The sequence below is a fragment of the Stegostoma tigrinum genome, chromosome 12 (genome assembly GCF_030684315.1).
Source record: "Stegostoma tigrinum isolate sSteTig4 chromosome 12, sSteTig4.hap1, whole genome shotgun sequence".
In the NCBI taxonomy this organism is placed as follows: Eukaryota; Metazoa; Chordata; class Chondrichthyes; order Orectolobiformes; family Stegostomatidae; genus Stegostoma; species Stegostoma tigrinum.
The window spans coordinates 1296948-1318503 of NC_081365.1; the positions used below are offsets into that span (position 1 = coordinate 1296948).

Here is a 21556-nt window from a genome sequence, read left to right on the forward strand (position 1 = left end):
AATTGACAGTGTCAAAGGCCTTTGTAAAGTTGGAGAAGACCATGTACAGAGTAGGTTTTTTTTCTTTGTATTTCTCCTGCAGCTGTCACGTAGTGAAACTCATGTCCGTTGTGCCCCTCCATGGCTGAAAGCCACACTGTGATTCTGGGAGGAGTAGCTCAGCCATAGGCAGGAGACAATTAGGAGGACCTTGACAATGACTTTGCTACAGTTGGCAGCTGGAAAATTTCCCTGCAGTTATCACAGTCAGACTTGTTCCCTTTATTGAAAATGCTCACGACAATGGCCTCTTGGAGCTCTCCTGGCATGCTCTCCTTCTTCCAGATAAGGCAAAGGCATGTAGGTGCAGCAGGAGCACGTTGCTTCTGCATTTCAATGCCTTAACGGGGATACTGTCAGCTCCAACAACCTTGTTGTTCTTGAGCTGGTGCACAGCCTTCTCTACTTGGTACAGACCTGGGGTGTTGCTGAACTTTTGGTGTGTGGTACGCTATGGGATGTGTTTAAGGATGCTTGGATCAAAGACAGAGCCTTGGTTGAGGAGATCTCTGAAGGGACCCCCCCCCTCCTCCCCAGCATTGTTTAATGGCTTCTTTGTCTTTGTTAAGAGTCACTCAGTCCTTAGCCAATAGTGGCACCCTGGGCTTTTGGTCCATAGGTGGTCTTGACATCACAGAAGAAACCCTGTACATCAGAATTGTTGACCATTTGTCAGGCATCCAGTGCTTTCTCCACCCACCACCTGTTCTTTATGCCTCGGGTTCATTGTTGGACATACAGACGCCTGTACATCTGTCTTTCTCTTCCGATTGTGGTTGCTGTTTTACACTCAGAAATACCACGTACTTCCTGTTTATTAGCTCTTGGATCTCCTGATCATTCCCGTCAAACCAGTTTTAGTGTTCCCTTGTTAAGTGACCGACCAGGTTTTTGCAGACATTGATGATGGAGGCCTTGAGGGCGAACCAGAGGCTGTTGGAATCCTGTGACTCGGTATCACTCAGGGTTGCTAGGTTTGTGGAGGGGAATTGGTTGTATGAACCCATTTTTTCCACGTCTTTGAGTGCCTCAGTGTTGAAGTTTTTGCAGCACTGCTTTTGTCTCTGCTGCAGCGCTGCTATGTTTATGTTGATCCTGGCTCAGATTAGGCTGTCCAGCAGTCATTGACTCCTGTCATAGCACGTATGATTTTAATGTCTCCTGATCCCTCATTTTGACGATGATGTAGTCAAGTAAGTGCCAGTGTTTGGAGCACTGGTGCTGCCATTGTCCCTTCGATGGAACAGTGTGTTGGTTATGAGAAAGTTGTGTTCATTGCATTTGGTCAGAAGACGGGTGCCTGGAGTTTTGCTTCCCAAATCCCTCTTTGCTGAATGCATCGCCCCAAGGGCTGCATTTTTGCCAACTCTTGGCACTGAAGTCGCTGAAGATGATTAGTTTGTCCACTGCAGAGACCTGTGAGAGAGACTGGTCAAGGCTGGAGTAGAATTCCTCCTTGTCTTCAGTTGGGTAAGATGGAAGTGGTTACCTGGTCTACAACTGTTTGAACACACAACTAACTATCTGCCCTCCATCCCCTAACTTCTCATACTTCACTCAACCTCTTCTGCTCAAACAGCTCCAGGGACTGAGATCCCAGCACCGCTCCCCCCTTGTCTCTGGATGCCTCCAAACTAGGCCTTCTGGTGCTTGGAATGGGGCCGAGCAGGGGATACACAGCCTACAAACTGCCTGCCCATCAGCTGCAGCTCCTATTGTTGCTGCTACTGCTGCAGCGAGATTTTCATAACATGGCCCCCATTCAGTGTTTAAACAACTCCCCCCCAACCAAGTAATTTTAAAAATAATACACTATTCAACTACCAAACAGCAACTGCTCAAATATGGTAACATCTGATAAACACACCTTTGGCAAAGGCAGTATCAGTAAGACACAGTGTCTCACATAGGATTCTGGCAGCGAGGGTGTGGGGTTAAGAGAGAGAGAGAAACAGTACAGACACTGAGAGATTCCACAGTCAACTTCAAGCCTCAGCAACTGCTAAAAGTTAAACTATAAACTTGGTTATATGGAAGCCGAACTCCACCTATTCATGCTGAATCTATTATTCTGACTTTAGAAAAAAAACTCAAGGCCTCACAAGCTGAATATTTTCTTAATTTTGAATAGACAGCTTGACAACTATGGCTCAAAACTATAGATGTGGCCTTCTCTGCATCGGTGAGGCCAAGTAGAGACTTGGAGACTGCTTGTAGAGCACCTGCACTCTGTTCATGACAAATGACAACACTTTCTGGTCATGAACCATTTCAAGTACCGTCTCCCACTCCCTGGGTGACATGTCCATCCTGGGCCGCCTCCAGTGTCACAATGATGCCACCTGGAAACTGAAGGAGCACCACCTCATATTCCACCTTGGGAGCCTACAACCCAATGGCCTAAACATGGATTTTACCAGTTTCAAAATCTCCCCACTCCCTGCCTCATCTCGTGTACAACCCTCCCTCTCATCCCTGCCTCTTTGACGTGACACAACCTGTCCGTCTTCTACAAATCAACAAATGGTATGTGGAAGGCTTTCAAGTGTAAGTTGCTGGGAACTCAGGACTAGCAGTTCCTTTAACGATGAAGGATAGGTACGCAAGTTTAGAGAACGTTCAATAACAAAGATATTGTGAGCCTAATCAAAAAAAAGGAAACATTTATCGAGACTAGGAGGATGGGAACATACGAAGCAAGGCAAGTCAAAAGAAACTTAAGTAAGGAGTCAGGAGGGCTAAAAGGTGTCATAAAAAGACATTGGCCAACCGGATTCAGGAAAATCCCAAGCTTTTTATACGTGTATGAAGAGCAGGAGGGTAGCCAGGGAGAGGGTCGGCCCACTCAAGGACAGGGAAGGGAATTTATGTGTGGAGCCAGAGGAAATGCACGAGGTATTAAATGAGCACTTTGTTCAATATTCACAATAGCGAAGGACTTGGTGGATGATCAGTCTGGGGAAGGGTGTGTCGATAGTTTGGGTCATGTTGAAATCAAAAGGGAGGAGGTATTGAGGGTTTTGAAACACATTAAGTTAGACAAGTCCCCAGGGCCTGATGGGATATACCTGAGAACACAGAGAGAGAGGTAAGGGAAGAAATTGCTGGGGCCTTGAGGGAAACCTTGGTGTCCTCACTGGCTACGGGGAGGTCCCAGAGAATTGGTGAATAGCCAATGTTGTTCCTTTGTTTAAGAAGGGTGGCAGGGATAACCCAGCCAATTACAGGCTGGTGAGCCTTACGTCTTGTAGTAGGGAAATTACTGGAGAGGATTCTTCGAGACAGGATTTATTCCCGCTTGGAAATCAATGAGCATATTAGTGACAGGCAAGCTGGTTTTGTGAAGGGGAGTCGTGTCTCACTAACTTGGTTGAATTTTTTGAGGAAGTGACAAAGATTGTCTGTAAGGGTAGGGTAGTGGATGGATTTCAGTAAGGTCCCTTGTGGAAGGCTAACGTAGAAGGTAAAATTGCACATGGTCAGAGATGAGCTTGCAAGATGGATAAAAAAAAACTGGTTCAGTCACAGAAGGCAGAGGGTAGCAGTGGAAGGGTGCATTTCTGAATGGAGGGCTATAACTAGTGGTATTCCTCAGGGATCAGTGTTGGGACCGTTGCTGTTTGTAATATATATAAATGACCTGGATGAAAATGTAATTGGTCTGATTAGTATGTTTGCCGATGACACAAAGGTTGGTGGAATTGCAGATAGCGATGAGGACCATCAAAGGATACAACTGGATATAGATTCAGTTGGTGACTTGGACAGAGATGGCAGAATGAGTTTAATCCAGAAAAAATGTGAGGTAATGCATTTTTGATCCAGACGGAAAATATACAGTAAATGGCAGAACCCTTCAGAGTGCTGATGGGCAGAGGGATCTGGGTGTACAGGTACACAGGCCACAAACTGGCAATGCAGGTGGAGAAGGTAGTCAACAAGGTATATGGCATGGTTGCCTTCATCCGCTGGGGCGCTGAGTTTAAAAATTGAAAATAGAACCTTAGTTCAGTCGCATTTGGAATATTGTGTTCAATTCTGGTCGCCCAGGCTACCAGAAGGATGTGGTGGCTTTGGACAGGGTACAGAAAAGATTTACCAGGATGTTGCCTGGTACGGAGGGCATGAGCTATGAGGAGAGGTTAGAGAAACTTGGGTTGTTCTCACTGGAACAGCAGAGGTTGAGGGGTGACCTGTTAGAGGTCTGCAAGATTATGGAGGGCGTGGACAGATTGGACAGCCAGAAGCTTTTTCGCAGGGTGTAAGAGCCAGTTACCAGGGACTATGAGTTTAAGGTGTGACGAGCAAGGTTTAAAGGTGATGTAGAGGCAAGTTTTTTATACAGAGGGTGGTGGGTGCCTGGAATTCGCTGCTGGGGGAGGTAGTGGAAGCAGATACAATAGTGACTTTTAAAGGGCGTCTTGACAAATACATGAATAGGATGGGAATAGAGGGATAGGGTCCCCGGAAGGGTAGGGGGTTTTAGTTGTGACGGGCAGCATGTCGGTGCAGGATTGGAGGGCCAATGGGCCTGTTCCTGTACTGTAATTTTCTTTGTTTTTTGTTCTTGTTTGTTCTCTCCCACCTGTCCACTCCTCACCCCTCACTGACCAATCCCACCATGCCCTACTAGTTCTCACCTATCATCATCCCACCTACTGTCCCCAGACCCACCCCCTTCTCTCTCTACTTCTGAGCTCCCTTCCCCCCTCCCCCATTTCTGAAGAAGGGTGCTGAGCTAAAATGTCAACTTTCCAGCTCCTCTGATACTGCCTGGCCTGCTGTGTTCCTCCAGCTCCAGGCTGTGTTAACTCAGACTCCAGCATCTGCAGTTCTTACTATCTTCAATATTTTGTTGGAATTTGTCTTTTGCACTCACTGGCCAATTAGCAAGAATACGAATGCAAGCAGGAAACAACATTGCTATATTTTAGAAGCAGAGGCATCCAATTTGGGCCTTGCGTGTAAGTAGAACAGATTAGAGTAGCCTTTATTATCATGTGCATGTGAATGACTGCAGTGACAAGTTTGTTAATGTCGCCTCTCAGTACAGGTACATAAAGTGTTGTTACTGAATTGAAATAGTAAAACAAAAGATTAACATGGAAATAGAGTTTAAAAGTCCAGAATGAGAATTAAAAGCGTCTTCAAAGTACTCAACTTATAGTCCTTTCTTATTGAGTCTGTGTGTGCTGGGGCTTCAGGACGTGAGGCCTCACTGCCTCCATGAACTGGCCTCTGTCCTAGACTCGCCGCCACAACTCACTGACTGAGCCGCCCTGGGCTTGCTTTGCTGCCACTCCGGGACATGGCTACAACTCGGCTCCTAGCTCCCGCTACAGCCCGTTTCCAGGACTCAGCCCACGCTTGCTCTGCTCCTGCGACTCGGCCTGAGCTTGTTCTGCTGCCACTCCGACCACAGCTCGCTTCCGGAACTCAGACCTTCAGGTCGTGACTTGGTTCCCAAACTAGGCTAGTGTTGGACTCCATTCTCCATTCCCTCCAGGTAGGTTACTATAAGAAAATAAAATGTGAGGCTGGATGAACACAGCAGGCCAAGCAGCATCTCAGGAGCACAAAAGCTATAAGAAGGGGGCAAAGAAAAACTGCAGCAAGAGGAAAAAAAAGCAAGAGGAAATAGAACTGGATAGCAGAGGAGCTCCAGCTGGAGCACGTTACTCTGGCTCCACAGGTGTTTCACTGGTGGTGATTATTAGTTTAAATAAAGCAAAAACAGAATCATAGATAATAAAGTGTGAAGCTGGATGAACAGAGCAGGCCAAGCAGCATCGCAGGAGCACAAAAGCTGACGTTTCGGGCCTAGACCCTTCATCAGAGCTGATGAAGGGTCTAGGCCCGAAACGTCAGCTTTTGTGCTCCTGAGATGCTGCTTGGCCTGCTCTGTTCATCCAGCTCCACACTCTGTCATCATGGATTCTCCGGCATCTGCACTTCCCATTATCACATCTCAAAAACAGAATCATCATGATTTTGGTGGAAAGGTTGCTCAAGCTGTGATAACACTTCTGGGAAGGGGAAAAATAGAAGGAGAAGCATGTTAATTGGGTTACCACTGAATTCCAAATGGTTGAGCTATTCTCATGGAGAACGTATCAGTTAGATGACTAATAGTTAATGACAAAATTTAGTTTAAATTTAAACCAAAGATTAACTGCATTATTGACTCATATAGGTCATTGTTTACAAATAAAGGGTCACCCAAATGGGGAAACATTTTTCCTCTGAGTGTTGTGAATCTTCGGAATTCCCTTCCTCAAAAGGCAGTGGATGCAGCACCTTTAAAGATTTTTCAAAAGTAGAGATAAATAGATTTTGATTATTGGGACTATGCAAGAATGTAGAATTCAGGTTAAAATCAGATCTTTTTTCTGAAGAAGGGTCCAGACCGGAAACAACAAGGTGTAGAGCTGGATGAACGCAACAGGCCAAGCAGCATCAGAGGAGCAGGAAGGCTGACGTTTCGGGCCTAGACCCTTCTTCAAAAAAGGGAGAGGAGAAATGGGTTCTGAAATAAATAGAGGGAGGGGGAAGCGGATAGAAGATGGATAGAGGAGACGATAGGTAGAGAGGACACAGACAGGTCAAAGAGGTGGGTATGGAGCCAATAATTATGATGTGTATGTGGGGAGGTAGGGAGGAGATAGGTCAGTACAGGGAGGACAGACAAGGCAAGGGGGCAGGATGAGGTTAGTAAGTCGGAGTTGGGGGTGGGGCTTGAGGTCGGAGGAGAGGATAGGTGAGAGGAAGAACAGGTTAGGGAGGCGGAGACGAGCTGGGCTGGTTTTGGGATGCAGTAGTGGGAGGGGAGATTTTGAAGCTTATGAAGTGCACAGTGATAGCCTTGGGCTGCAGGGTTCCCAAGTGGAATATGAGGTGCTGTTCCTGCAACCTTTGGGTCGCATCATTGTGGCACTGTAGGAGGCCCAGGATGGAGATATCATCTGAAGAATGGGAGGGGGAGTTGAAACGGTTTGTGACTGGGAGATGCAGTTGTTAAGTGTGAACTGAGCGTAGGTGTTCTGCAGAGCAGTCCGCAAGCCTCTGCTTGGTTTCCCCGATGTAGAGGAGGCCACAACAGGAACAGCGGATAGAGTATGTCACATTAGCAGATGTGCAGGTGCACATCTGCTTGAAGTGAAATTCTTCTTGGGGCCTGGAATGGGGGTGAGGGAGGAGGTATGGGGGCAGGTGTAGCACTTCCTGCGGTTGCAGGGAAAAGTGCTGAGTGAGGTGGGGCTGGAGGGGAGTAAGGAATGGACAAGGGAGTCACAGAGAGAGTGGTCCCTCTGGAAGGCAGATAAGGGTGGGGAGGGAAAAATGTCATTTGGTGGTGGGGTTGCATTGCAGATGGCGGAAGTGTTGAAGGATTATGCGTTGGACCCGGACGTTGGTGGCGTGGTACGTAAGGACGAAGGGCATTCTGTTTTGGTTGTTATTGCGGGGAGGGGGTGTGAGGGATGAGTTGCAGGAAATGCAGGAGACACGGTCGAGGGCATTTTCGACCACTGGGGGTGGGGGGGCGGAGTTGCAGTCCTTGAAAAACGAGGACATCTAAGATGTACATGAGTGGAATGCTTCATCCTGAGAGCAGATGTGGCAGCGGTGCAGGAATTGGGAATAAGAGATGGCATTTTTGCAGGAAGGTGGGTGGAGGAGGTGTCTTCTAGGGAGCTGTGGGAGTCGGTGGGCTTGAAATGGATATCAGTTTCTAGATGGTTGCCTGAGATGGAGACAGAGAGGTCCAGGAAGGAGAGACAGGTATCAGAGATGGTCCAGGTAATCTTAAGGTTGGGGTGAAAGGTATTGGTGAAGTGGATGAACTGTTCGAGCTCCTCATGGGAGCACGAGGCAGCGCCAATACAGTCATCAATGTAACGGAGGAAGAGGTGGGGTTATGGGCCAGTGTAGCTTTGGAAGAGCCAGGTATAACTTGGGCCCATTCAGGTACCCATGGCCACCCCCTTCGTCTGTAGGAAGTGGGAGGAAGTGAAAAATAATTTGTTGAGGGTGAGGACAAGTTTGGCTAAGCAGAGGAGGGTGTCAGTGGAGGGGGACTGGTTGGGCCTGCGGGACAGGAAGAAGCAGAGGGCCTTTTGGCCATCTGCATGGGGAATGCAGGTGTATAAGGACTGGACATCCATGGTAAAGATGAGGTGTTGAGGACCGGAGAATTGGAAGTTCTGGAGGAGATGGAGGGCGTGGGTGGTGTCATGGATGTGAGTCGGGAGTTCCTGGACCAAAGGGGAGAAAGTGGAGTCCAGATAGGTGGAGATGAGTTCGGTAGGGCAGGAGCAGGCAGGGACAATGGGTCGACCAGGGCAGGTGGGTTTGTGGATTTTGGGAAGAAGATAGAAGCGGGCGGTGCAGGGTTGGGGAACAATGAGGTTGGAGGCTGTGGGTGGGAGGTCACCTGAAGTGATGAAGTTGTGGATGGTTTGGGAGACGATGGTTTGGTGGTTGGGGTGGGGTCATGATCAAGGGGGCGGTAAGAGGAGGTGTCGGAGAGTTGGCGTCTGGCCTCGGCGATGTAGAAACATCAGCGTTCCTGCTCCTCTGATGCTGCCTGGCCTCCTGTGTTCATCCAGCTCCACACTTCGTTATCTCAAACTTCAGCTTTGGCAGTTCCTACTATCTCTAAAATCAGATCAGCCATCATTGGAGCGAGTTAACAGAGATAATAATTTTTAGGAGACGGCAGAGTTCAAGGCAGTCTATTTCACACATCTGTCGGTACATGCAGGGAGAAGCCAAAGACTATTCCAAATTAGGCCTCGACATGAGGGTCCAGTCCCCCGCTTAATGTTCAGCTCAGATCAGAAGAGAAGTCAATGACACCTTAACTTTAAATACTAGTACATTGTCTTTTATACATTTTTCTTGTAACAGTAACATGGCAACACATGCTCCCTCTTGCTGTATACTATTGGTTAATTAGTGCTGGATTGTTGAACTATGACTAGGTTTCCAATACTCACTCTATTAGTAAATGTTTGTTGCTGTGATCTAAATGGGCCCTTTTGGTCTGTGGGAAACCGAACTCTCCATGGTCACTTGTGACCTTTTATCTCTCAACTTTGAAGTCTCTGTCTGTTATTTTGTACAAGACAGTAACAGAGTCTTCTTTGAGATTTCGGACCATTCCAACTCTCTTAGCTGCTGTACTTGATAAGAGATAGGGAGGCCTCTCTCTATTACTTAATTAGTTCATACATGTTTTTTTCCTCATATTTTGTTTAAGGTTTTTATGCATTAAATATATAATTTATTAGGAAATTATATCTATGATTATCTTGAAGAATCTTGAAGTAATTTAACTGATTGATTAGAAAAAACTTAAGAGAAATAACTAATTGGTATGAAATGTTCTTAGCTTTAGGAGAGCAAAGAATGTTGTACACCCAATATTATTTAAACAGACAGCTACTGTTTTAAGTGCTGAGAACATAAACCTTTCTCATATTACCCAATCTCTGTTCAACATATCGCAAAGCTTGTTGGGGCTTTCATCAGCCATTTTTGCTGGCATGGGCAGCCCTAATGGCCATAATCTTCCTGAACAGCAGAGCAGGCTTGAAGGGCTGAGTTCTTCGTTCATTGGACTCATCAATGTTTTCAGCACAGAAGGAGACCATTTGACCCTACATTCCCATAGTCTGCATCCACCTAACCTTTGGACTGCAGGAGGAAAGCAGAGCATCCCAGGAAACTCACTTGGATTCAGGGAGAATGTGCAAACTCTACAGAGCAAGTCGCTTGAGGCTGGAAACAAACCCAGGTCCCCGGTGCTGGCAAGGCAGAAGTGCTAACCACTGAGCCATCATACCACCCTGGCATGTCAGCACCAGTCAATGAAAATCTGACTACACTAATTCCATTTTCTAGCTTTTCTCATGGCCCTGGGGATTATAGGAGTGCAAGTGAATGTCTAAACACTGCTTAACTGTTACGTGACATTCTGATTCAATCACTCTTTCAGGCAAAGAATTCCAGATTCCCACTCTGCTCTGAGTGAAAACATTCTCCTCAATTCTCCTCTTAGACTTCTTCTCACCTTAAATCTATGCCCCCAGATTATGCCTCCATGATTTATGGAATAAATCCTATTTATGCTCCTCCTTTGCCTCCCATAGCAGCCTGGGGATTTATACTTGACAAACTAAGTTCCAAAAAAAAGTCATACTAGGCTCTCCACAGATGCTGCTAGCCCTGCTCAGTTTCTCCAGCGCTTTCTGGTTTTATTTCATATTTCTGTTATCTGCAGTATTTTGCTTAAATTATCATAAAGGAGGCAACATGTCATTGCAAACATGAAGGGAAGTTAGGGTTAAACCAGGAAATTCTCTACTGTACTTGCATGGCACGAAGCCTGTCACTGACACTGGGTTGAGGGATTCCGTGTCCATCTGCTCCTTCTTCCCATGGGGCCTCCTTCTCTCGAAAGACACTCTGTTTTCAGACAGAGTCCACCTGACTGTTTCAGCTGCCTCCCTCACCGTCTCCACCTACTTTTGGAGGTTCCGTACATTTGCACTGCACCTTCTCCTTTGAAATAATTCTCTGAAATTTCTTGACACCCTTCCAGCTGTGACAATCCACAGTCTCTGTCAAGGATGAGCATAATCCATACAGAAATTTTCCAACCTGTCATAGAATTTCATTATTAGCCAACCCTGGCATTTGTGCCCTTTTTCTAAAAAAAACTCAACCTGTCTTACTTAAAAGTTCAAGATGTTTGTAATTAATTCAGGATTGTCGTCCATTGTCACCACAAAATTAAGCAACAGAAGATATTGTTATACACATGGAATCGTACCTTACCGGGTAATTAGGGATGGGCAACAAATGCTGGCCAATTAACAACACCCACATCCCATGAACAAACATGTTTAAACTAGGTTCCTTGACACTATTATTACTCTCCTTGGGTAGGTCTTGTCCAATCAGCAAGACAAATCAATCACAGGTCACAGTACAGTGGTACATGGACAGGAAGACGTTTCCTTAAGTGTCGTTACATTGACTCTGTACCTCATGAGATTTCATGGCATCAGGTGAAACATGAGCAAATGAAACTTCCTGCTGTGTGCTATGTACAATCTCACCATTCCTCAGCTGATAAAGCAGTGTTCTTGAACACGACTTGGAGGAACACCACTGAGGGTGACCAGAGCACAGACTAGTCTAGGTGGAGATGTCAATGGCCATCACCATGATTAGCTAATTAAATCACAACTGACCATGCTAGTCGATTTGAGAAGGCTTTGTCTACTGTTTCTAAAACTGTTGATGGCTGCTGGTGAAAGAACCAAAAAGAGAGAAAAACTTACTTCACATTATCCTCACTGAACTCCCTGAAGCAATCTCAATAAGAGCAACTACTGAACAATCCTTGGATGAAGTCCCATTGTGGACGCTGCACTACTGTGCTGTACAGGAAACATTTCAAGCAACTTAAGACTGAGCATCCATGAAGCTCTGTGGGGTCATCAGGAGCAGACGTGCATTTAACCACACTCTGCAATCTCGTGACCCAGTGCATCCCTTGCTCTACCATTCACATCAAGGAAGGTTAAGCAGATGATCCACCTCGGCCTCCTCCTGATATCCCAGCATCACAACCAGCAGTCTTCAACCGATGTAACAGAAAGTGGGGACCAGGTTTCTGTATTTAACAAGGATAACTATTATCTACAACTAAATAGACACATAAGCGATTATGAACTGTCAGCATATAACTCTACCAGTTAAAACGCTAACCCACACAGAAACACCATCTGTACACACATATACATACATTAAAATAAAGGTGTTACAAAAGGCACAAGGTGACTGCTTCACACTTATAAAGGTTTCTGACTTAATGACAGTGACTGACAAACTTTGGACTTGTGACAGCAACATGAAAGACAGGAACAAGAGTAGACCTTTCAGCCCTTCAAGCCTGCTTCACCATTCAATATGATCATAGCTAATCATCTAGCACAGCTGACGTTTCGGGCCTAGACCCTTCATCAGAGAGTTTTGTCAAGGAGGTGGGATTAAGTTAGTAGGTAGGAAATGGAGGTGTGGCTTGAGGTGGGAGGAAGGGATGGGTGAAAGGAAGAACAGGTTAGGGAGGCGGAGACAGGCAGGGCTGGTTTTGGGATGCAGTGTGGGGAGGGGACAAACTGGGCTGGTTTTGAGATGCGGTGGAGGAAGGGGAGATTTTGAAGCTGGTGAAGTCCACATTGATACCATTGGGCTGCAGGGTTCCCAAGCGGAATATGAGTTGCTGTTCCTGCAACCTTCGGGTGGCATCATTGTGGCACTACAGGAGGCCCATGATGGACAAGTCGTCTAAAGAATGGGAGGGGGTGTTAAAATGGTTCGCGACTGGGAGGTGCAGTTGTTTATTGCGAACCGAGCGGAGGTGTTCTGCAAAGCAGTCCCCAAGCCTCCGCTTGGTTTCCCCAATGTAGAGAAAGCCACACCGGGTATAATGGATACAGTATACCACATTGGCAGATGTGCAGGTGAACCTCTGCTTAATATGGAAAGTCATCTTGGGGCCTGGGATGGGGGTGAGGGAGGAGGTGTGGGGGCAAGTGTCGCACTTCCTGCGGTTGAAGGGGAAGGTGCCGGGTGTGGTGGGGCTGGAGGGGAGTGTGGAGCAGACAAGGGAGTCACAGAGAGAGTGGTCTCTCCGGAAGGCAGACAAGGGTGAGGATGGAAAAATGTCTTGGGTGGTGGGGTCGTATTGTAGATGGCGGAAGTGTCGGAGGATGATGCGTTGTATCCGGAGGTTGGTGGGGTGGTGTGTGAGAACGAGGGGGATCCTCTTGGGGCGGTTGTGGCGGGGGCGGGGTGTGAGGGATGTGTTGCGGGAAATGTGGGAGACGCGGTCAAGGGTGTTCTGAACAACTGCGGGGGGAAAGTTGCGGTCCTTGAAGAACTTGGACATCTGGGATGTGCGGGAGTGGAATGCCTCATCCTGGGAACAGATGCGGCGGAGGCGGAGGAATTGGGAATAGGGGATAGAATTTTTGCAGGAGGGTGGGTGGGAGTCGGTGGGCTTGAAACGGACATCACTTTCTAGCTGGTTACCTGAGATGGAGACTGAGAGGTCCAGAAAAGTGAGGGTTGTGTTGGAGATGGCCCAGGTGAACTTGAGGTTGGGGTGGAAGGTGTGGGTGAAGTGGATGAACTGTTCAAGCTCCTCTGGGGAGCAAGAGGCGGTGCCGATACTGTCATCAATGAAACGGAGGAAGAGGTGGGGTTTGGGGCCTGTGTAGGTGCGGAAGAGGGACTGTTCCACATAACCTGCAAAGAGGCAGGCATAGCTTGGGCCCATGCGGGTGCCCATGGCCACCCCCTTTGTCTGTAGGAAGCTCTCTGATGAAGGGTCTAGGCCCGAAATGTCAGCTTTTGTGCTCCTGAGATGCTGCTTGGCCTGCTGTGTTCATCCAGCTTCACACTTTATTATCTTGGATTCTCCAGCATCTGCAGTTCCCATTATCTCATCTAGCACAGTACCCTGTTCTTTCTGTCTCTCCATAATATTTAATTCCTTCTTGTTGGAATGTATCTAAATTCTTCTTGCAAACATTCAATATATTGGCCTCAACTGTTTTCTATGACAAAGAAATCAACAGACTCACCATACATTGTGTGAACAAATTTTTCATCATCTCAGTCCTAAATGGTTTACCCTGTATCCTTAGACTGTGTCCTTTGGTCCTTCCCACATTTACCACGTCTAGCCCTCTTAGAATTTGATAAGTTTCTGAGTTCCTCTCTCAGTCTTCTAAACTCCACCAAATGTTGTCCAAACTGATCCACTCTCACTTCATGTGTCACTCCTGTCATTCCAGAAATCAGTCTGGTAAATCTTTGTTGCACACTCTCCACTGAGATGCACTTCACTGCCCAGCAAAAACAGCTCCTTCCTTTCTAGAGGTCCAAAGGCTTTCGTCTAAAACATGCACAACCTCGAACTTTTCACTTATTTAGGGGCCATTCACACATTTAGTAACAAGCAGAAGGTTTTTGTCACCAATAACTGGCCACTGGTCACAGACAAATAAACTATTTTTTGCCAGCCAAAACTTCACTTTTGCACAGCTCCAGATGGTATGTAACATCTCAAAGCAACAGCTGTGTAAACAGCACTTATGATGAGAAGTAGGTAACTTTCTTTTAAAAAGTGCAGCAGTAGTTCAGCAATCCTTGGTTTTTAAAAAGTCTTTTTCCGATTTCAGTCCACAATCAAAATACAGAAAAAAACAAAAAGATACCTTTACACTGGGCACTGCAAAAGCTGTGGGCCTTGACAACTTTTTTGCAGTAGTAGTGAAGACCATTACTCCAGATTCTGTCATGTCTCTAACAAGTTTGCCTGAAAGCCACAAACCATCCTGACTTGGAAATACATCATCGTTCCTTCAGACACTTGGTCAAAATCCAGAAACTCTCTTCCTAACACTGTAGATATCAGTTTACTGTAAAGGCTACAACAGTTCAAGAGTAGCTCTCATTCACCCTCTCAAGGACATTTTCTGTACAGGGAAAAATTGCTGGATCAGCCATTGACATTTGCATCTCATGAACCATAAAAATACAGCCACAATACTGGCACCTATCTGTCAAGGTGAAAAATTGCCCAGGTATACCCTGTCCAGAAAAAGCAGGACGAATCAAAAACAGCCAACTACTGTCCTGTCACACCATACTCAATCATTAGTAAAGAGACAGAAAGTGTCAACATCAGTGCTATCAAGCAGCTCCTACTCACTGATATCCAATTTGGCTTTTGCAAGGCCACTGAGTTCTTGACCTCATTGTATTTTTGGTCCAAACATGGACAAAAAGCTGAACTCCAGAGGGGAGGGGAAAGTAACTGCCCTTGACAATAAGGTTGTATTTTCCAAAAGTGTGGCATCAAGGGCTGAGCAAACCTCAGCAGGAATCAGAGAAACTCTCTATTGGTTGGAGTCATACCTGGCACATTGGAAAACAGTTGTGGTTGTTGGAGGTTAGTCATCTCAGCTCCAGGATGTCACACTGCCAGAATTTCTCAGGGTCGTATTTTTGGCCCAACTATCTTCAGATCTTCATCAACAACATTCCATCTGTCTGATGGTCAGAAGTGGGGATGTTGACCAATGACGATGTATTGTTTAATACCATCCTTGACTCCTTGGATGCTGAAGTAGTAAATGTCCAAATGCTGCAAGATGTGGACAATATTGAAGTTTGACCTGACAACTGGCAAAGTAACATTCACACCACACAAATGCTATCTCCAACAAGAGCGAATCCACCTGTTTTCCCTTGACATAAGGTCAAATTCCACTACAGCATATGGTGAAGTTTGAATTAAAATAAAACTAAATCTGAGAGAAAGAACTATCCTAATGCTGACCATCTAGTTACTTGCTGTCAATTATCTTAAAAACCCATCATTTTCACTCAAGTCCTTACAGGAAGGGAATTTGCCACCGTTACGTGTTCTGGCTTACATGTGACTCCAGGTCCACAGCAATTTAATCGACCCTTACTGAGATGGGCAACAAATGCTGGTCTTGGCAGTGACTCTGAATGAATAAAAAGGTAACCTCCTTCTTTGGCCAAACATTTGGGCATCTATCCGAAGAAGTTGGTCTGTCAGTGTTGTGGGCAAAGCCCTGGCACAGGTTACCAAGATTCATTGTGAAGATTACCAGTGTTAATGGGCAATGCAACAATGGTCATGGGCATTGGTAAGAACAACATAGTTAGGGAAAGGGTTGAAGATTTGCAGAATGAATGTAAGAAGTTAGGTAGGAAGTTAAGGTAAATAATTCTTTGAAGTTGGCATCACACATAAATAAGGTTGTTAAAAGCGTGTTTAGCAGGCTTGCCTTCATTGCTCAGACCTCTGAGTACAGAAGTTGAGACATTATGTTGAGGATGTAAAAAACCTTTGCTGAGGCCTTTTCTGGAGTACTATGTCCAGTTCTGGTCGCACTGTTGTAGGAAGGATATTATTAAGCTGGAGAGGATTCAGAAGAGATTAACCAAGATGTTGCCAGGAATGGAGGGTTTGGCTTATAAGGAGAAGCTGGAAAGTCTGTGACTTTTTTCACTGAAGTGTAGGAGGTTGAGGGGTGACCTTATAGAAGTTTATAGAATCACAATGGATATAGGTAAGGTGAATGGCGGGTGTCTTTTCCACAGGGCAGGGGATTTCAAGACTAGGAGACATATTTTTAAGGTGAGAGGCAGAAGATTTTAAAAAGATACAGATTTTTTTTACAGAGTGGTTCATGTGTGGAACGAACTCCCACAGGAAGTGGTGGATGCAGGTAGAATTCTGTTTAAAAAACATTTAGGTAAGTACATGACTAACATAGAAACATAGAAGATAGGATCAGGAGGAGGTCATTCGGCCCATCTAGCCTGCTTTGCCATTCTTCACGATCATGGCTGACCGTCCAACTCAAAAGCCTAATCCTGCTTTTTCCTCATAACCTTTGATCCCATTTGTCCCAAGCGGTATAGCTAGCTGCCTCTTGAATACATTCAATGTTTTGGCATCAACTACTTCCTGTGATTATGAATTCCACAGGCTCATCACTCTTTGGGTGAAGAAATGTCTCCTCACCCTCATCCAAAATGGTCTATCCGAAATCCTCATACTGTGTCCCTGGTTCTGGACACACCCACCATCGGGAACAACCTCCCTGCATCTACCCTGTCCAGTCCTGTTAGAATTTTATAAGTCTCTATGAGATCCCCCCTCATTTGTCTGAACTCTAGCGAAAACAATCCCAACCTAGTCAATCTCTCCTCATACTTCAGACCCACCATCCCCAGAATCAGAGATAATAGGAACTGCAGATGCTGGAGAAACCGAGATAACATGCCAGAGCCCGAAACATCAGCTTTCCTGCTCCTAAGATGTTGCTTGGCCTGCTGTGATCATCCAGCTCCACAACTTCTTAGCCCCAGAATCAGCCTGGTAAACCTTCACTGCACTCCCTCAAGAGCAAGAGCATTCTTCCTCAGAAAAGGATACCAAAACTGCACACAATATTCTCAGTGTGGTCTCACCATGGCCCTGTACAAGAAGTATTTGAAGGGTTATGGGCCAAGTGCAGGCAGGTGGTACTAGTTTAGGTTGGGATTACGGTCACTGCAGATCAGTTGGACCGAAGGGTCTGTTTTGATGCTGCATGACTCCATGACTAACAAGTTTGAGGCTTTCAAAAGTGAGATAGTGAGACTTCAGAGGCATTCTGCTCCAATTAGGGTGAAGAGCGAGGCTGGTAAGAGTAGGGAATAATAGATTAATAAAGATATTGACGCTCTGGTCAAAAATAAGTAGGTATATATTAGGTATAGACAACTGGGCTCAAGTGAAGAGTACAATGGGTGTAGAGGCATTCTTAAGTGGAAAATCAGGAGGGCAAAAAGGGAATATGAGATAGCCTTAGCAGGCAAGGTCAAATATAATCCAAGATAATAAAGTGCGGAGCTGGATGAACACAGCAGGCCAAGCAGCATCTCAGGAGCACAAAAGCTGACGTTTCGGGCCTAGACCCTTCATCAGATGAATCTGATGATCTGATGAAGGATCTAGGCCTGAACCGTCAGCTTTTGTGCTCCTGAGATGCTGCTTGGCCTGCTGTGTTCATCCAGCTCCGCACTTTATTATCTCAAATATAATCCAAAGTGATTCGACAAGTACATTAAGAGCAAAAGAGGAAGTTATGAGAGAATAGGACCTCTTAAAGATCAATGAGATCGCCTCTGTGTGGAATCTCAGGCGACAGGAGATTATTTCATGTCAATTTTTACTGAGGAGAAAGAAATGGAAGGAAGTCAATAAATACTGAGGAAATAAATATTGATGACCTGAAAACAGTCCACAATACAAAAGAAGAGGTAAAGGTCTTAAAAAACATATAGGTGGATGAATCTCTGGGGCCTGATCAAGTGTATCCCAGGACATTGTGGGAAGTTAGGGGAGAAACTGTGAGGCCCTATCAAAGACATTTGGTCATCTGCAGCCATGGATGTTGTGCCAGGGTGGGCTATGGTTTGCAGGTGCAGCAGGTAACTAAGATGATACATGGAATGTTGTCCTTCATTGTTAGAGGACTGGAGTTTAAAAACAGGGAGGTTATGCTGCAGCTGTTAAGGGTGTTGGCAAGGCTACGCCTGGAGGCATAGATAGAGTGGACACTCAGAGACTTTTTCCCAGGGTGGAAATGATTATTACGAGGGTGCATTATTTTAAGGTGATTGGAGGAAGGTATAGGGGAGATGTCAGAGGTAGGTTCTTCATACAGAGTGGTGGGTGTGTGGAATGCACTGCCGGCAGTGGTAGTGGAGTCAGATACTTTAGAGACTGTTAAGCGACTCTTGGATAGGCACATGGAGGGTTGTAAAATGTAGGATATGCAGGGTAGATTGATCTCAGTAGGATAATAGGTTAGCACCACATCATGGGCTAAAGGGCCTGTATTGTGCTGTACTCTTGTGTGTTGTGTTCTACGAAACCTGGTCAGCATAGGCTGGTTTGCTCGAAGGGTCTGTTTCCGTGCTGTATGACCATGGCTATTGACCAATATTACCATGGTCAATGGTGAAGGTAATCATGCTATAAAGTGTGTGTATTTTTATTTTTGCGTGTTTTCTTTCAATTGTGTCCTGAAAGCAGAAAGGACTGTTTTAAAACCATTATTTGAAAAGTTTACTGCATGCTTTGAAAAACAAGTCACATGAGCCTCATGGCAAGCATGCAGGAAACAGTGTTTGAAACAAGCAGCAATTGAAGTTTAGTTTGTGGTCAGACTGAAGCTGAGGGGTTGTCTACAAGGTGTTATATGGTTTATGGAACAAAAACACTGTTGTTGAAAAAGCTCAGAAGGTCTGGCAGCATCTGTGGAGGAGAAAACAGAGCTAACGTTTCGGGTTCAGTGACTTAACTCTGTTTTTCTCCTTCACAGTTGCTGAGCTTTTCCAGCAACTTTGTTTTTGTTCCTGATTTACAGCAATTGCAGTTCTTTTGGTTTATATGGTTTATGGCCTGGTGACCAATTATGGATAACAAAAGCCTGGTTTTGTCTCTGTATGTGACGGAGGGGTGTGTGTGTGTGTGTGTTTGTGGGGAGTGGGGGGGCGTTGTAAGGGAAGAACGTTTGTCACTGTTTAACTGCAAAGGGTCTATTCGCTGGTTATAAAGTCATTCTTGTTAATTACAGAAACCTGGGCAGTGCTTTCTATCGACTTTGATCTGGACAACAGGTAAGGTGGAAAATTTTATGTACTAATTTTAATATTTTTGTGATAACTTGGAAAATAGCAAGGCGCGATTTCCAGTGAGTTTGACACAGGAAAAAACTGCAGAGGCCCCGGGGTGGAAGGGAAGACAGGCGGAGGCTGGAGGAAAGGAGAAGTCACCGTTTCGGCTATTACCCTTCTTCAGGACTCAGCTGGATTTCCAGTGGGTGCTGACAGTGGACAGTAGTTGACGTTACCGCGGTCATTGTGCCCCTGATAGCTGGGCTAGCCGCTCCAGGCCCCAATCCGGCAAGAGTGGCCGAAGTCCCACCGCTGCTCACTGACGAGGGTCAACACAGAAGGCCCTGCGTGGTTCCCATGGTGACGCTGCGCGCTGACGTCAGGGGGCATCCACTGCGCAGGGGCGGCCCTCGGCCCTCCGCATTCCCAGCATTCCCTGTGCGGACATGGCGGCCGCCGCCGAGGTTCAGTTTGCCCAGCGGCTCGCCTCCAACGAGAAGCGCTTTCGGGATCGAGCCGTTCGTAAACTCCGCCGCTACCTGAGTGCCCGCTCGCAACGACTCTCAGGTAATAACAGCGGGGGGCTTCCGTCCCTCTGCCCCCGGAACGCACCGGGGGGCGCATGACATTCACACGTGGGTACCTGAGGGGTGGGCAGAGAGAGACAGTCAGATAGAGGAGCGCAGTTAGGCCATTCAGCCCATCGATTCTGCTGTACCGTCAGTCATGGCTGATATGTTATTCAATCCCATTCTCCTGCTTTTTCCCCATAACTAGTCATCCCCTTACTAATCAAGAACCTATCTATTTTTGTCCGAAGTACACTCTGTCACTTCAACACCAAAACCCCCTACTGTAATAAGTTCCACAGAGTCACCGCTTCTGGCTGAAGAAATTCTTCCTCATCTCAGTTCTAAAGGGTCGTCTCATCACTTTGGGCCAAGCCATTGGGTCCTAGTCTGTCCCACTAGTGGAAACATCTCTACATCTGCTCTCTTCAGGCCTGTCAATATTCAGGCAGGGTGGAAAAGAAGAGAGGGATAGGGCGGGGAGAGGGGATGGGTTAGGACAGATGATGTTGGACGACATGGGGATCCAATGGGAAGCGGAAGTCTGGTGACTCTGCTGTTGACTGATGAGTGCTGAAGAGGATCTGGGTTACCAGGTAAAGGGAGGTACAAGGGTTATAGGCGTCACTTTTGGAGAATGCCACCGGTGACTGTTGGGGCAGTGTAGATGTGGAAGGGCAATGAGAGGATGAGTTCAGTGAGCTGATTCTCTGTGGGTGTAGGTGTTAGTGGGCTCACAGTGAACAGAAGGAGGTGTCCACCAACTGATCCTGGATTAACCTGACAAAAGTAAGATTTGGAAAAGAACAAGAGGTGACTAAAGTTGTCAGGTTGCAGTAACAGCTGGTGATATGTGGAGCCAGGTGGAACTGAACAAGAAGCAATGGAAAAGACAATTTCTGAAAGAAGGATGACACTGAAGGAGGTTGCAGACTGGAGAGACAAGACTTCTCTACATCATGATAAGTATACTTACACTGGATGTGAAATAATATGCATCTCCTCAGAAGCTACCAGAAAAGTCGTCTTTTATTGCATGATGCTGTTTGACATGTGGTAATTGTATAGGCTATTGTCCATTGGTGTATGCATGATGCTGTAGTTTTCAGAACTCCAACAATTCATTCTATTTTATTTTTTATAAGGTGGTTTCAGTCAGGAAGAGTTACTGAAAATGTGGAAGGGCATTTTCTACTGCATGTGGATGCAGGACAAACCACTTTTACAGGTAAGTCATGATTATAGGAGGGCATCCCCAACAGCAGGTTGCAAAGGTTTTAGAGTAGATCTATAGCTTGGGTTGTGGGTGTTGAGGTTGCTTGGCTTGTTGAGCTGGTTCGTTGTTTTGCAAATGTTTTATTACCGTGCTTGGTAACATCCTCAGTGCAGCCTCCGATGAAGAGCCAATGTGTTTTCCTGTCTGGTTTTTAAACTTGGGTCCGTTGAGATGGATTGCATCACTTCCAGTTTTCCTTCGTAGTGGAATGTATATGGGGTCGAGTTTGACGTGTTTATTAATAGCATGCTTTGTGGAGTGCCAAGCTTCCAGGAATTCCCGTGCCTGTCTCTGCCTAGCCTGTCCCAGCATCTTGGTGTTGTCTCAGTCGAAGTTGTGGTTCTCCGTGTCCATGTGGATTGAGATGAGTGAGTATTCATCGTGT

General features: G+C 46.1%; 1 protein-coding gene and 1 long non-coding RNA gene across 3 annotated transcripts in view; one reads left to right on the forward strand and one right to left on the reverse strand.

Moving 5' to 3' along the window:
• Window positions 1-5004: 5004 nt before the first annotated feature.
• LOC125457089 (uncharacterized) lies at window positions 5005-19679 on the reverse strand. The gene is made up of 2 exons (XR_007248560.1): window positions 19501-19679; window positions 5005-5553 (listed from the first exon to the last, which is right to left on the reverse strand). It is a non-coding gene; the product is annotated as an uncharacterized LOC125457089 (long non-coding RNA).
• Window positions 19218-21556, forward strand: part of LOC125456996 (ribosomal RNA processing protein 1 homolog A) — a 53572-nt gene continuing 51233 nt past the window's right edge. Inside the window, exons 1-2 of one of the 2 annotated variants that reach the window (XM_059650017.1) lie at window positions 19218-19329; window positions 21041-21123. In XM_059650017.1, coding sequence (XP_059506000.1) covers window positions 21070-21123 — 54 coding nt within the window. In that variant the 5' untranslated portion in view covers window positions 19218-19329; window positions 21041-21069. Of the gene's footprint in view, window positions 19330-19759; window positions 19894-21040; window positions 21124-21556 lie in introns of those variants that run through there. The other variant, XM_059650016.1, reaches the window with a different exon arrangement.